The sequence below is a fragment of the Myiozetetes cayanensis genome, unplaced genomic scaffold, assembly GCF_022539395.1.
Source record: "Myiozetetes cayanensis isolate MyiCay16 unplaced genomic scaffold, myiCay2020 scf5-8, whole genome shotgun sequence".
NCBI classification, from domain to species: domain Eukaryota; kingdom Metazoa; phylum Chordata; class Aves; order Passeriformes; family Tyrannidae; genus Myiozetetes; species Myiozetetes cayanensis.
The window spans coordinates 33,819,288-33,835,801 of NW_026087742.1; the positions used below are offsets into that span (position 1 = coordinate 33,819,288).

Sequence of the window (16,514 nt, forward strand, 5' to 3'; positions counted from 1 at the left end):
CTAATGAGAAATACAGAGACAGCAGTCAGTCACAGGATGAAAGAGACACTCCAGAAAACTATGAGAAGACTGGTGGAAGGTCTCTAACTGTGGACATTTACATAGACACTTTTTTTGGATGAGGTGCCTTCATGTTTTCCAGCACTGCCTTCCAGCTGCTGCTCCAGGTGGGGAAGATTTGTAGTCCTGTATTGTATCATGGATAGCTCAGGGCATCCCGAACACCCACAGTTAAGTGAGGTGAATCCCACTATATATATCTTAGCACTGACTTGTATCTCTGCTCCCTTGACTGCTGCAAACATATCATATCTTATCTTCTAGGATCTTATCTTCTAGGATTGTGTCTACTTGAATTTGCCTCTGGAGATCAAACAGTCATTCCTTAGTCAGTCAGGATTTATTCAAAGTTGCTCTAAATAAAAAATTGGGGGAAATACATACAGTAGGAAACAATCATGATAAAATTCATTCCTTCTCCCTTTTGAGATTCTTTGAAACAACATTGTGATCCAGGAAGGCAGATACATTTGAGATAAAGAAGAAAAGGGACATATAGAGAATTGTTCAGCAGAGGGTTTGCAGTCATCTAGAAGTGACTGCTAGGCAATCTGTACCTTGTCAGAAAAGTGATCAAAAGGCCTCATTTGGTGTGATGACCTACTACAGTCAGGAAGACCTGTGAAAGCTGGGAAGGCCCTGGAGCACATATGGTAGCTGTGACACGAGAGGCTGCATGTCCATAGAAAGTTAAGAACCCCCTGGACCACTGCCACACCCTTGAGTTCCACTCTAACCAAACCCCACAACATTTTCACCCCTAACGGGCATGGGCCAACCCCTCCATACATACAAAACAACAGATGTGTGTGTACAGGGCAAGGTTTCTGAGCAGTACCTGCACATCTAGCTGGGAGGTAACTAGACAGAGAGTCCAGAGCAGGAAGGGATCTGTGTTTAGTATGGTACTGCAGCCAGAGCCTGACTTGTCAGCTGCTTGCTGGTACTCCAGATATCTTTCTCACTGTTGCATGGTCATTCCCTCATGGGCCAAGAGTACCTGCACTGGTTTTACCAGCCCTTCCTCAATCCCAGTTGTATTCTCTATAACTGTGTTTCTGCTGGAGAAGCTTGTCCTCTACATCAGGGGCCTCTGCCTCACACTGCAGTTCTTCTCTGGTCATTCACGGTTGAGAAAGACTTGTCTGAGTAGTTATGATTTTGGTAGCACATGCTTTTTCCACTCATTTGGTTAAATCTGCAGACTCAGACAGGAGCTGGTGCTAGGCCCAAGTAAATGCAAATTAGAAAAATAATATCTGAGAATGTAAGCTCTTGTCATGTTTCACTTCTCACAGAGGGTTCATGGGTGAGGAAGAGGTTTTGCAGTACTTCAGGCCCTTCTCATCCTTTGTAAGGGCAGCAACAGGGTGAAGAGGTCAATAGAAGGCTGCCAATGAATTGAGTCCTGTGAAATTTACATTTCCTTTCTGGGGTAATGGCGATCAGCTGGGAATTTTGGCAAAACTTGTGGATTTTTCTTGTGGAGTTAAAACATTGCAGGATTTTTGCCTTCTTGGCTCTGTTTTCCTCTTTTCTTGCCAGATGTCATTATAAGAATTCAAGAAGGATGAGTAATTAAAACCCATGCAAAGAATGTGTTTGACAATTAAACTCAAATATCTGCCTGATAAGGCAACGTGGGTGACTGACCGCAGAGCTCCCGGAGCTGATACCCTGTGACGGCAGGAGGGACCCAGGGGGCTCACAGGGGGCTCCTGGGGACCCTCTGAGAAGGGGCTTGGGGACGCGGACACTGGGGACAAAGAGCCTGGCGCCTCCGGGGCCGCAGAGGTGCCACCGCCGCACCCCCAAAGCGGCGTGAGGGTACGGCAGCCCCTGAGCAGCCCGCAGTGCCAGGGCACGGCGAACGAAAACATGGAATAAGGGGGAAAAATAAATGGTTTATTTCCAGAAATACACGAAACCAGCAGTAAAATATCAGAAAGGCCGGTGACGCCCCGCAGGGTGCCCCGGGGCGGCGGCCCGCGGGGGAAGCTGCACAGAGGGCCGGGGCCGGCCCAGCCGGGGAGGGGCGGCGCGGTGCGCTGCGGTGCGGCGGGGCCCCCGCGGCCGCGGGCGGGCAGGGGCGGCGGCGGCGGCACCGCCGGGAGCGCTGCGGAGCGAAGGGAAGGGAACACGGATCGGCGGGACCCAGCGGCAGGATCCACCTGCGGGAGGCGCCGCTCCGCCCCGCCCCGCCCCGCTCGGAGCGCGCCGCCGAGGGCCGGCGCCCGGCGGGAGGGAGGGGAGGCGCCCCCGAGCCCCGAGGAGGCGACGGGAGGGATGGGACCGGCACCGGCCCCGCCACCTGCCTGAGCCGCTCCCGGAGACGCCGCCGCAGCCGCGGGGAGCTGGTAGGTAGCGGGTCCCCACGGCCGGGAGGGCGCCGCGGGGTGCGGGTCGCCCCGGGGGACAAAGGGGCGGCGGGGAGGATGGAGAGCGCCGCTCTCGCCCCACCATGCCCCGGCCGACCCCTCACCTGCCGGCGGGCGCGGGGCCGGGGGCTCACGGTGGTGCGGGGATCGGGCGGCGGGAGCCGCTGTCCCGGCCGCGGCGAGCCCTCCCTCCCCGCGGGGCTTAATGTTTAACCCCGCTCGCATCCACCGGAGCGCACCCGGCGCCGCCTCCCCGGCGGCTGCGGCCACAAAAGGGAGAACGCGGCTCTCCCCGCCGGTCCCCGCGGCGAGTCCGCCGGCGCCGCTGCCGGGGACCAACTCTGAAAGGACAGCGAGTGAAGGAACAGCCGGTAAAAAAATTCTCTTTTGCTGCGTTTCACGCTTGGGAGGCGTCAGGAGTAGTGCCCTGCTGCGGTACTCTACTTCGATTCATCGCGCCGTGACTGAGAACATTAGTATTTTGTGGCGGCTTTTTTTAAAGGAATACATGACACGAGCTCTTCAGTGGAGTGGTTGCTGGAGCTTGGGGCAGTTGTTCTCCCCCTGACCCAAGCGGGAGCCGACGGTTCGGTGAGATCCCGCCAGGACTCCGCTTGCGCGGCTGCCCCGTCACTCGGGTGGTTTGGTAGTCCTGGGGATGCAGGTCCTTCCTGCAGATTATCCCGTTATTCAAACTGACCGTCACTGTCCGCCTGCAGCGCAGTTCGCTCTTGTACCGTGAAACCAAAGCTGCTTGACATGCAAGGAAAGAGAGAGAAGAAAGAAAGGAGGCAGTCAGATTATTCTATAGGAATTGGACTTAGAAACACGTACTATTCTCCCTTTCCACTATGTGTCCATGTCGCTGACACACGTGTCAAAATACCTGCTGTGCCCGGTGTATATGTTAATAGACACACCCTTTGGCCTTCCAATATCAAAGTCCGTTTCACGTTTTCCTAGAGATCTGTTCCTACAGCCCTCAGTCAAGCAGGTAAGGCAGTATAACCCTCACACCACCCTCAGCATTGCAGGCAGGTTAATAGAGATGTTAGAAGGCAGTAAGGCTTCCTTCGGCACAACTCAATTATTTTTGCTATGTTTTAACAAGTTCTGTGACCAAGAAAAGCAGAAGAGGTATTTTGGCACAGCACTGACAGTGATTTAGTTCTCTTTTATAATTTGGTTTGAGGCAGGTTTTTCTCCCTTGCTGTCTTGGTTTCCTTTCTTCATTTTTTTGCTATGTTAATCATTCTGGCTTCTAGCACAGTGGAAAAAGTTTCTTCATTTCAAAATGTAATGGAGACTGTTTGGTTCACAGGCTTTCATACTGGATTATTCAAGATTTATTGTTATTTAACCATCTATTACAAGAGCCACCCCTGAAGTAGTGAACTCTTGCAGAAAAATTACTTGCTTATTAGAAAATGATGCATGTCCATCCTGAACAAGGCAGTTTTCTTTCACCAACATCCATCTCGGGGCATGAGTGCCCACAGCAAGCAGGAAAATGTGTCTGTAAAGTATTTTAGTGGCGTGGGGAGCCCTGGGGTAGCTGTCACTGTTTCCATTCTCTAAACAATTTTAATGCCATTAGCGAGTGTGATTATGTACAAACCGCTTCTAGGGGGTTCCTAGGCTGGATGTCAGAGCAGGGCTTTGTACTGAGTCAAAGGGTGGATTGAGTTTATGACACAGTTTAAATAGAAACAGGAGAGCAGTACTACAGTAGGGCAGCACATCGTAACTCATTCAGTATTGCTCTGTGATAGCCGTGCAGCAGTCACTTCTTACCAGTTTGTTTAATTTGAGAACACCTTTTAGGGTCACCCACAAGTAAGTAGATGAACATAGAGAGTTTTAACCCTAGCTTTCTTTGCAGCTTTTTGGTTTTGTTTTAAACAAAAAGGAAAAGAGAAAGTAGAAAGAAGAGCCTTACTGGAAGGTCACTCTTTAATTATAGACTGCTTTTTCAATTCCTTCATTTTTCTGCTTTACTGTTTTTAGAAGAGAAAGAATCTACACAGAAAGAGGTGCTTTGTACTAAGTTGCATTTTGTTGTAAATAAGACATATTTACTCTATTTATTGCTGTCCAGAGCTGATTTAGTACTAGTTATTATGTCTCCAGATGAGATATAATTATTAAAGTTTTGATAAATGCCTTGGTTTGTGAGCACTGTTTAGCTTCTCTATTCAGGTGTAAACTCACAACTCTATTTTATTGTTAGGTTTTAATAACATTTTAAATAAAAGTTCTGTAACTGACGTAAAGGCATTTTATCCCATATAGCTGCAATGTGATTATAGCACAGAAGCAGCAGGGGAGAGGTGTGGGAAGGTTTGCCCAGAGACATAAAGTGGAGTAAGTACTGCTTTACACACCACAGCACAGACACAAATACCATCTTCTGAAGCCTTTTGGGGGAACCAACTCGAGTTCCAGCTCCTGTCTTGTTCTCTTCATAGGGCGGCTGCCCTCTGCTGTCTAAATCTGCCTTTCCAGTGCTGGCGTTGCTGTGGTGGTGATAGTGGGGAGATAAGGGAGGGCAGGTTGCAGGGAGAGGTAGTCTCTCTTCTCGGCCCGGAGGATAATCCTGGAGGAAGCAGAGAAGCTTTTGGGCACACAGTCTCTTTATCAGGTCGCTGTGGTGACAGGCACGAGGGAATCTTGCTGCTTGTGCAGTTAACAACTGACAAGATGCTTCTAGTTTTCCCTTGCCAGCTAAATAAACCAGCCGAAAGCCAGCATTGGCTCAGTTAGCATGAATGGGGTTTAGACCCAAGAAATGGCATAAGTGGTGCAATTTAAAGAGATTCCATCTATCGAGAAAGCTTCAAATGTGATTTGTGGGAATAACTTTCATATGAAGCAGGTGAGAGCAAACTGCTTAGAAATATGTGCTCTTAATGACGGGAATGGGTACCTGATGCACAGCATAACTGTGGTTCAGCCTGTTCTCAGCTTCTAACTGTGAATCCAGTAAACATTGCTGCATGCAGCCCTTACTGACACAAGAAGGGCAGTTAACAGTTGACTTATGCCAGTGTATATTGTTGTGGGGATGAAGTGCTATCATTTGTCCCTGTTACCTTCTTTTCCTGTGTTTTCTCAATCACTCCTATACAAGCATATTTGATAATAGAGCAGGTGTTCCCTGTGCCACCCTTATGCCAATGTCAAACTCTCTCATGTCATAACTTGCAAAATGCAGCCACATCCAATATACGTCTTTGCTGTTGGAGGAGCTGGTGGTTTTCCTTGAATACCAAGTGTTTTCTAATTTGGAGACATCCAGAATTACTCAGTTCTGGTTCATGTTTAAAATGGCTTGCATTTTCCATCATGACTCACCTCTTAGGTATAATGCAACACATTCTATAAAGCTTAACCTAGAAGAAAATATGTTCCTTTAAAATTGTCCTGTTTGTTAATGAAAAAGTTACCAACAAAAGGTGTGATCACTTCTGGAAGAGTCAGTACCTGCCTCTGTGGGTATCGGTAACATCAACTCTGTTCACCTGCATCTGTTTTTTGGAATGAAAATATTTTAATATCCTGCATGAGTACATTTGTATTTTGAACATTATGTGCTTTAATGATAGCCTCCATTCCCAAAGAGAATGCTACCAAAATTCTAAGGTTCTAGGCCCAGTATTTGAGTTGGACACCTTTGGACTTCAGCATTCTGTACCTTCCAAAGTTTTTTTTGGTGCAGCTTAGGAATGGAGTATTCCTACAAAAAGCATTGGAGAGAAGGATTTTTCTTTTTTATTCTTAGATAGCTGTGGTTATTTCCTGCATGATTTGCTTTGGTTTACTCATTTGAGGCATTTCAGGAATGATCCTGCAGTTGTGATCAGTGTAACCTCAGCAGGGTTTAAAATATGTGTAAGCTCAACATAATTGTGAAGTTTTGTTTGAATAATCTTTGTGTGAGGGAGATCCTGCCTGCCTTCTTGCCCAGGGCACAATGCCTCCTGCAGCGATTCAGCTGTATGGCTAATTTTCAAATAAACTAACGTTACACATTTTCTTGACACGGTACTGGTGCATGCTGTTCTCTGCAGTTTGAGGCGCTCTGCCTGCGGTTCATAAACACATTTACAGTCCTATTTGCCTCCCTGTGCTCAGAGGGGGTTGGTTTGCATTTCTAATTAATTGAGTTTATAAAGCAATAAGCCAGTATGTTAACTGAAAATTCCCTCAGGAATTGTAATCTTCCTTCATTAGCTGCCCCTGTGTAATTGAATCACCCTTTCTCATGTCAGCCTAGGGGAGAGTGAATGCTACATGGAGCAGAAACCTTCCTCTGGTGTGAGTTGCAAGGGGAAGCGAGTCTCCCATGTGGTCATGTTCTGCAACCCAGCCCTTGTCAGGTCACTGTCTTTGTCCACCCACCTGTCCCTACCATCAGCTTGATGCCTCTGACTGAGACAGCAAATGGTGCGAAGAGATTTTAGGACCTCTTTCAGCAGAGTCAGAGAGTAGGGGGGAGCTTTCAGAGAATGCTCTAATCTAGCTGAGGGCAGACTCAGTTACTCTTTGCAGGAGCTCTGGTTTCTGAGTGCAGGGATTTGCATGGAGTCTGAATTTTCTTTACACCATGTGAAGACAAATACTGTAACTTCCCCCTGATGTCAGCTGAGAGTTGGTGGCTCACAGGGTTAAATGCCCTGTATTTCAGTGTTATCCTGGGACACTCGTTTCAAGGTACAGGTTAAGGCATTAGTTTGACACCGAGAAATCTGAGCTACTTAATGTAAGTTAACTCCATTCAAATCGCTTGACCCTTATTATATTTGTTCTTGGTTAGCAAGCCATTACTTAGCAAGGTAGGTTAATCTTGCAATATGTTTGGGTGAATAACTGTACTTCCTTTTACTTTCCACAGACGGGCATTCAGAATGGCAGGCTTGTCCACTTTAATCCTCCTTTTGTGTGCTGCTAAAGATGTGATGCCCTCCAGTTCTCACTGGAAGCCAACTTGGCCGTCTTACAGAGTTCCTGTTATCCTGCCGCAGTCTACCCTGAACTTGGACAAACCACAGTTTGATGCTGAAGCCAGACTGGAAGTGGTGTCTCCCTGTGGCCCAGCATGCCACAAAAGTTCTCCGCTGCCAACTTACGAAGAAGTGAAGCACTACCTGTCCTATGAAACCTTGTATGCTAATGGTAGCCTCACTGAAACTGAAGTGGGCATATATATTCTGAGCAACAGCGCTGATGGGTCTCAAGGCAAATCTCGAACTAAGAGGCAGATCTATGGCTATGACAGCAGGTTTAGCATTTTTGGGAAAGACTTCTTGTTGAATTACCCGTTCTCTACATCGGTGAAGCTGTCTACAGGTTGCACGGGGACTCTGGTGGCCGAAAAGCATGTTCTTACTGCCGCTCATTGTATCCATGATGGCAAGAGTTATGTCAAAGGCGCTCAGAAACTGCGGGTGGGGTTCCTAAAGCCCAAACATAAAGATGGCAGCAAAGGGGCCAACATCACCAACTCAGCAATGCCTGAGAAAATGAAATTCCAGTGGATTCGCGTGAAACGGACACATGTCCCCAAAGGATGGATCAAAGGCAATGCCAATGACATTGGCATGGATTATGACTATGCCCTGCTGGAGCTGAAGAAGCCGCATAAAAGAAAGTTTATGAAGATAGGTGTGAGCCCACCAGCCAGACACTTGCCTGGAGGGAGGATTCACTTCTCTGGCTACGACAATGATCGTCCGGGAAACCTGGTTTACCGTTTCTGTGATGTCAAAGATGAAACATACGACCTGTTGTACCAGCAGTGCGATGCCCAGCCGGGTGCAAGTGGATCTGGGGTGTATGTGAGGATGTGGAAGAGGCAGAATCACAAGTGGGAGCGTAAAATTATTGGTATATTTTCAGGCCATCAGTGGGTGGACATGAATGGCACCCCACAGGATTTCAATGTAGCTGTTCGCATCACACCCCTCAAATACGCACAGATCTGTTACTGGATCAAAGGCAACTACCTTGACTGCAGGGAAGGATAAAGACAATGAAACTCCTTGAAAGCACTTAATGACTGGTTTTAATTGCTCATCTGAGGAAAGACTAGACTTGTGCTGCAAATGTGTATGATGCGATCATGTAACATTGGGAGGTGATATGTAGCTTTTCAAGCCAACCACCTTGTTCTTAGGACAGGGACTGTGTGGTGCTATCATTACAGCTTGAAACTGGGGAGAAAAGACGTCTGCTGGGTGGGGAAGGAGCAGGTGGACTTGTTGAATTTGCAGCTGAGCAACTGAAGATTAATTAGGGGCGGATCAGTAAACAGTATGAAAACAGAACCGTCTCCAAAGAATCTTGTAAAAGGGACACTGTTGACTATCTCATGCCTACAATGTTTGTTTTAATAAATCCTAGGATTAGTAGAAATGCTTTGATCTGAACTTTTAAAAGAAAATATTTCTATGCTGTTGGGGGCTGAAGAGGGGCATTTAATGGTGTTTGCAACCCAAACATTAAAGCTTTGTGTTCCTGCATGAGAAAAGGGAGTGTGAAAAGGGCAAGGCATGCGCCGTGGGAGATGAATGCCACACAAATAGCGTGAAGGGTAAATAACCACATAACACTTCTAACTTCCTTTTGGTCTGAGTGATTTGACACTATATTAGTAACATAGTTAAGAAAAATGGTTTTTGAGCAAACAGACCTTGATGTTGCAAAGATTTGACTGTGAAGATGATGTTGGTCAAACGAACAGTGCCATTGTGTCCTGCTTTGGGAAACACAAATTGCATGTGGGATTAAATCTATAGGAGCTGGGGCATAGCCTTACACCTAGGAGGATCCCTATGAATATACTATTATTGAAAGCATGTGGGGACAGAAGCTTTTCTGCTTATGACCTACTTATTTTCCTTCTTATATTCTTACTTTTAAAGGAAAATCTCATGTCATCAACTCAGATTTTCAGAGAGGAAGCCTGTCTTTGGTCTTGCTGGCTGTCTGAATTGCTGCCTGCAGAGCATGTAAAGGAGAGAGCAGGACAAGGGTTCTACTGAGTTTTTCCCCTATTTGTTGAAGATCCTTGCTGTTTTACCTAATAACACACCAGGTAGAGGGACCCTAGATTTAGAAGTCTCTCTCAGCCATATCCCTTTGACATGTAATTTGTACGGCATCTTGATTTACGTTTCTTGTGTTGTTTGGGGTAGGAATTCTCCTCCCCATCAAACTGTTGAGTTACAAATAATTCTTGGCAAATGCACAGTTCAGTAAATCTGCAGCTGGAACAGAGCCACATTGTAGGATGCAGCCTTAGTTTGCTGTGAAGTGATCCTCTACTGTCTCTTATAGATAGCAGTGACTTACAATTTTGCTGTAGCAGAATTAAAGTTTAAAACAAGGACTGTCTTTAATAGGTAAAACCAGTGCAACCAAATACCACAGCTCAGCAAACAGCATTGGGAAGTCAACGTGGTCTGTACAAACAGCGTTTCTCTGGTGGATTGTGCCACTGTATTGCAGTAACCTGGTTAAGTACATGCGGCCATGCCAATATTATTTTTTTAAATAGGAGGATAGACACTGGCTCCCGTTCCAGTTTCCCTTCCACCCATCTCTCACGTGCCTCCTGAAGCTTACCAAGTTGCCCGTGGTGCTTAGTGTTGTGGGGCAAATGCAAGTCCTTGCTGCGAAATGACAAAGCTGGGAAGGAAAGAATCTAAGCAGAGCTTCCCTATGCTATACAAATATAAGGAAGATGTTAATTCAGCAAAGCCTTTTTTACACTCTACTAATTACTGTGGCATTTGTAAACATATGCCTGATGGTGCTTTATCTTTGTGGTGGCTTTGGCTCTAGTTCTGAAAAACGTTTTTACTAGAGCTGCCTATGATTATTATTTTTATAGAAGCAGCATAAAAAATGTGGACCCTCGTGGGCTTTTGGTGCACTCAGATACAAGCAGTTACTAATGCTTTGAAATATGAATAATCACCATATGTATCTGATGGTCTTTTCCTGCCTTTTTATTTTAATTTCCTTTATTCTATGGCTGTTATCTGGAGCACTTTTGTTTGAATGTATCACAGTGAATAAAGAAAAGTTATGGAATTTCAATGAAGACATTCTTGTATTTGTACTATACTGGGTTGCACTTTCAATATCATTTCAGCGACTTACCTGTAAAGACAGATACAGATTCATTAAAATTCTCAGTGCTGTTTATTTTTCCTTCGATTTTCTTTTGCTCCCATCTGTTAGGGATTTTTGTTTTGGTGTTGTTTTTTTTTTTTTTGTTTTGTGTTTTGGTAGGCTTAATTACTTTGTGCCTTTGGATGGTAATAATCAATCTTAGCAATTGCAGATTCAGAGCCAGTCATGAGCTCTGATTAGTTAGAGCTCAAAATAATCTATTAGACTAAAAAGCCACATTGTTTTTATGAACTTTAGGGTAAATAAACTCTGGAGGAATTTGACCCAGTCAGTATAAGGTCATAAGTGAGGTCGGTCCATCTTCTTTTTCTTTTAGTTGATGCAGTATGAAAAAAGTTCCTCTGAGGCTAACAGTGAGACCCACAGTTTTTAGAGAAAAGCTGGATGCAGAAATTTTTCTCATTTTGAAATTGCTACCCATACAAACTTTCCTGACATCTGGGTGTGCACACTACATCATTTGGGCTTGAGAACGTCAGTCCTGATTTATTGGACATATTTCCCACCCACTGATCCTGTGTTCTCAACTACTCTGTTAGAGTGTAGGCTGAGAACTTTTCCTAGAATCACAGAACCATTTACCTTGGAAAAGATCTTAAAGATCATCAAGGCCAACTCTAAACATTGCCTGGTTGACCACTAAGCCTTGTTCCTAAGTGCCACATCTACATGTCTTTTAAAAACCTCCAGGGATAGTGACTCCACTGCTTCCCTGGGTACTCTGTTCCAGTGCTTGATGACCCATTCCGTGGAGAAATTTTTTTTTCATATCTATTCTAAACCTCCCATGGCACTAATTGAGGCCATTTCCTCTAGAGTAATGGGAGTAAGGTGGTTTTTGGGGGTTTTGTGTGGTTTTGTTTTTTTTTTTAAGTATGCAGGAAGTTTAGTATAATCAGGAGTGGGAGAGTTCCTTTCCAATGTACACCCTGCGCAAACATTCCATATTGTTTTGGAAAGAAAAGGAAATCTCAGCACAGAATTGTGCTGAAGTTCAGCGTAGTTTCTCCTCTACCTACCGGATTTGGTGGTAATTTTGCCAGTGTATGCATTCCAAGTGGGGCTGGGCCTTGCTAAGCAGGTTTGGAAATCGCATCCTGAGGATAGTTGCTTTCATGCTGCGAAGAGGGTTCCTTTAAAACCAGAATTTCAAACTGTGAGAAATATAGCCATGCAGTCAAAATAATGCTCATCAAGGAAACACAAGTAGCTAAATTATGTACAGACATGACACTTGAAATTTCATTGTCCAACTGGTGACTGCCAATGACCTGCAGAACTGAGTGAAATGCCTCATTATTCTTGTATCTGAAGGCTAGACAGTAGATGGATATTGAGGGGCTGTTTTGGCCGTGAATGGAAAGGATTAAAATCTGCTCCTGCATCTGTAAGAGGCTGACATAGGGAGAATTTTACTTCATTGGAGAACAGTGCTGGAAATGGAAGCTGAGGTCTCGAGAAAACACAGACCCTGCCGAGCTCTTCCCCAGCGCACACTGAACTTAACCTACTGAAGGCTGCAGAATATCATCAAGTTTCTTTCTCAGAGGAAAGATGTTTGCCTTGCATCTGTAATTGTTTTGCAACTAAATTCCCAGGCCTGCCTGTTTAGACGGCAGCCCTCGTCCTAAAGTTGTATGCTGAACCCCAAGCAAGTATAATACATGCTTGAAATTCTTTTCCATGTTTCCACTTAATCTGCCATTTGTTAGTGGGCTTTGGTAGCGTGCCAAGGCAATGTGTACAGGCCTTGAGAAGAGAAGCTTTCAGTGAGTGGGTAAAGTGTGTTGGGTAAAAACTTCTCTGCTTTCCAGGAGTAAAAAGGAAGCATGGACGGAGAAGAGCAGCAGAGAAGGGCAATGTGATTTGTATCAGAGGAGCAGGATTCCTACTGGATGGGTTGCTGTGTATATATGGACATGTGTGGATGTGCATGTGTTCAGGGCTTTTATAAATAATAGCGTTAGTTTCCATTCCTTGTTCTACTAGGTACAGAAGAAAAACTTCAAGAGATGAAGTAAGTAAATTAAGTCTCTTCAAATGAGTATCTCTCCCGATGCCAACTCTGAAGCCAGTGTGCAACACAGATGAGAAATTTAGACTGTCACTTGTGTAATAAGTACACAAGAGAAGAGTGACAGTGAAATAAGCATTAGGAACCATCTTTTCCTCCCAGAAGATGTTTTTCCCTGTCTCACATGGTGACTGTTAGGCTGCACGTGCTTTGTGCCTGCTGGCAAAGGTGCTGTGCACTTTTATAGGTAAATGATTATGCAGGAGAGGAGAAACATCTTAACATGCTCCAGACGCTATTATCAACACTGATTATTCCCACAATAAAATTATCGGTGGTGCTTTTGGTGTGGATTGATTTTTAACTAAATGGGCATAGGTTGAGCCATGAAACAGGTTTATGCTGCTTTTTTTATCTGAAGATCTCTAATAGTAATTAAGTACTTGTGGCTCAAGGGCAGATGGTGTATGCTCATCTTCAAGCTTAATGGACAATGTTTTGTTTTGTGTTTTTTTGTTTTTACGATAAATTCCATTTCAAAAGATACGTATGCATCAGCAGAGATCTACAAGAAGTTAAACACTTCTATTAGCTCACCAAGCAAATAGTCATGAAATAAAATACTCCATTTAAATAGCATATATAATGAAAATATCTGATACATGTTAACTGACATTTGCTTGTTTGCAGTCATTTCAGTTTTGGAAATTCATGCTGATTTGGTGAGGACCAAATCCAACAGAAGAGTGTTCAAGACTTTTGATTGGGATTATGGAGGTTGTTAGTTCATACAGGAGTGACAGCAGTAATAAGTAGAAGTGATAAGCAGAAAAGTATAATATTTTGTTTCTGCTTGTCCTGAACAACTTCCTCTAACCGTTCTATGCTACATTATCATAGATTTGATGATTTTCCAGAGGTTGCATACATTAAAAAGTTAATTTAATGATGATTTAGATTATTTTTTGGCATCCCTTTGTCTTTGAAGCCAGATGTGTTTACTGCTATGGACACATCAGAAGACCAGAAAAATGTTCACATTTGCAAAAGTTTGGTCAAGGCTCATCTAACATAAAGTCTGGCTTCCGAACTGAAGTTGAGGAAGGGCAAGAAAAATTGGGATTGTTCATCCTGGAAAAGAGAAGGGTTTAGGGTGGCCTTACTGTGCCTTCTAGTACCTGAAGGGAGCCTACAAGAAAGATAGAGAGAGTCTACAAGAACATGTAGTGATAGGACAAGGGGGAATGGCTTCAAACGAAAAGAGATTTGGTTTAGATTAGAGATTAAGAAAATATTCTTTACTGTGAGGGTGGTGAGGCACTGGAACAGGTTGCCCAGAGAAATTGTGGATGCCCCATTCCTGGAAGTGCTCAAGGCCAGGTTGGATGGGGCTCTGAGCAAGCTGGTCTAGTGGAAGGTGTTCCTGCCCATGGCAGGGGATTTGGAACTAGATGATTTTTAGGTTCTTTCCAACTGAAACTATTGTATGATTCTATGATGCTATATTTGTCATCATACAGAAAGAGGTACATTTAAATGGGATGTTTTGGATGAGTTTGAACCTGAGCTAGTTAGAAAATGGTTCCTTTTAGCTGTTTTCCCAGTTTCTCTATCCTTTCTCTGTTCCTGCCCATCCTTGGAAAATAAAGTTTCCTGTGATGAAAAAGAATGGAGATCCTTAAAAATGAGGGGATAAGGTGCACTCAAGAAAACCTATTCAACTAGTAAGTTTCTGCTTTCCTGCTGCTTGGCTGTTCTGGTCATTCTGGGACAGGGAAGTCACACTCGATTTGACCAAAAATTTCCACCTGGGTCAAAGAATCCTTTCTGATAAAAACGCTTTTGAAATCAGGATGTTTCAGCAAAGATTTAGTCTCTATTAGTCGCCATTCATAGAAAACACTCTTTTTCTAATGAATTTCCAATACCCTGCTTCAGTTAATTTTTCCTCCTATGTTCTGGTCCCCATGGAAATGAGGATTATGTCCCATGCTTGGAAGATGACCTTATATCTTATCAACAGCATTTAACAAAATTCTCTTGTCCAAAAGTCTTGTTTTTTTCCTGAATTAATTACAAGTTTGTTCTCTCTGAATGGAGGACATTGGGGACTTGTTTCATTGTTGGTGGGCCAAGGAGGATGTGAGGAGGTTCTCACCACTGCAGCAAAGGGTCAGCCGACCGTGGGACCAGAGCTTACAGAAACAGGTGGAGCCACAGGGGTTTTCTGGCCTCCACTGTCTCACAAAAGCTTCACTCAGCAAAGAAGCGTGGGGTGGAAGAAAATGTCACACTGGGCTTCATCCCGCACCCACCAAGGCTGCTATTGTGTTGGGTGGGAGCAGGACTGGTGCGCAAAGGGATTTGCCACATGGCTTAAATGTCACCATTCGTGTGGGAGCACTTCTCTCCAGTCAGCTCTTCTGAGGGATCATTGTGGGCAATGAAAGGGCAGGAAAGACTTTTCCAGAGTGTGTGGGTGGCAGAAAAGCAACCCTTCATGCTGGGAACACATCAGATGTGCAAAAAAAACTCTGGAAAGTCGTTTCCCTGAGGTAAAGAGCTAGGTTGATTGAGCTCTATGGGTGGGAGGAGGGCAGCTTTGCTCAGCAGGCCCCCTCCCCATGCCCAGAGATATCTCTGGAAACAGCTGAGGAGGAGAGGGATTGCCACACTCTCACCTTTAAGGATGAACCGCTCAATACCTGCCACCTGCCTCCTGTGGGAAGTACTTATCTAATGGGAAGATTGATAAAAACTGAGAGAAAAACTTGAAAGAAGCTGAGAGGTGTTCAGTCCGTGGTACCACTTAAGTAACTGATTACAAACAGGTACCTAGAAATACTCTTCTTTTTTTTTTTTTTTTTTTTTTTTTTTTTTGAAGTACCTATGGCTACTGCTGTTCTTGCCAGCACTAAAAACCTTGACTACCTAGGCTGGACTCAAGCTTGTGGGTAGTGCGGAAATATCCACTTCAGAAATTCCCGTTTCCCAGATCTCACAATAAAAACAGACTTTATGTCTCCTTGTTTCCACCAGACCTCATTCAGGAAACACAATCCCCTTTTAAGTACATGACCTTAAGCTCTGTATAATGAAATATCTTTAGGGTATTTTTCAGTAATCGGCTCCCTGAGTTCTTCCTGTGAGACATTATGCTGCTCTTCCCAGCTTTATGTCATCAGCAAATTTCATGAATGTGCTCCTTCTTCTTGGGCAAGTGTTGCTGGTGAAGGTATTTAGTTCAGACCGGCTAAGAGTGATGCTTGAGAAGCTGTGCTTGTAACCTCTCTCTACCCTGACACTTCCCCTTTCAGCACCTTTTGTCTCTGCTTCAGCCAGAAACTTTTGTTAATAATTCCCTCTGTGGCACCATTTTAATTGCTTTACTGAAATCTAGTTAGATGAGGTCCACCAAAACCAATTAGTAAAATTAAATTAATGCTTGAGCAATGCTAAGAAAAATTACATGCAAAATAGATGGCCTATTTCATCATGCTCACTCTAATCTTTATTTTAATGTTCACATGAAAAAATCCCACAGCAATTAAGATTACAATTTTGGGGCATAGCTTTTAGTGTAATGCTATCAAAATAATTGAGGGTCATATCAGAAAAAAAATTCAAAATTATCTAGGTTTCAGGCCTAGGAAAAGGTTGTATACATTCATTTTTTCTTAAACTCTAATCCAGAACATAAACACTGTGTTGGTTCTCTTTCTTCATAGAGCTGATTATTTAGAAGCTGAAAAACCACAGATAAAGCCTAAGGACATAAAAGGGATGTTTTTTATTCTATAGCTGCCTTATTTGCATTGTTACTAATCTGAGCAGATGCAAGATCTTTAGCATCATCATGGTGA

The 16,514-nt window shown here is 44.2% G+C and overlaps 1 protein-coding gene across 2 annotated transcripts; it reads left to right on the plus strand.

Moving 5' to 3' along the window:
* The first annotated feature begins 2,279 nt into the window (after positions 1-2,279).
* Positions 2,280-10,541, plus strand: PRSS23 (serine protease 23). 2 transcript variants are annotated; one of them, XM_050332329.1, is made up of 2 exons: positions 2,280-2,417; positions 7,333-10,541. In XM_050332329.1, the coding sequence occupies exon 2, from the start codon at positions 7,346-7,348 to the stop codon at positions 8,462-8,464; it is 1,119 nt and encodes a 372-aa protein (XP_050188286.1). In that variant the 5' UTR covers positions 2,280-2,417; positions 7,333-7,345; the 3' UTR covers positions 8,465-10,541. The 2 variants fall into 2 exon arrangements, with proteins under 2 accessions (XP_050188286.1, XP_050188287.1); XM_050332330.1 differs by lacking the exon at positions 2,280-2,417 and adding an exon at positions 3,007-3,432.
* The last annotated feature ends 5,973 nt before the right edge of the window (positions 10,542-16,514 follow it).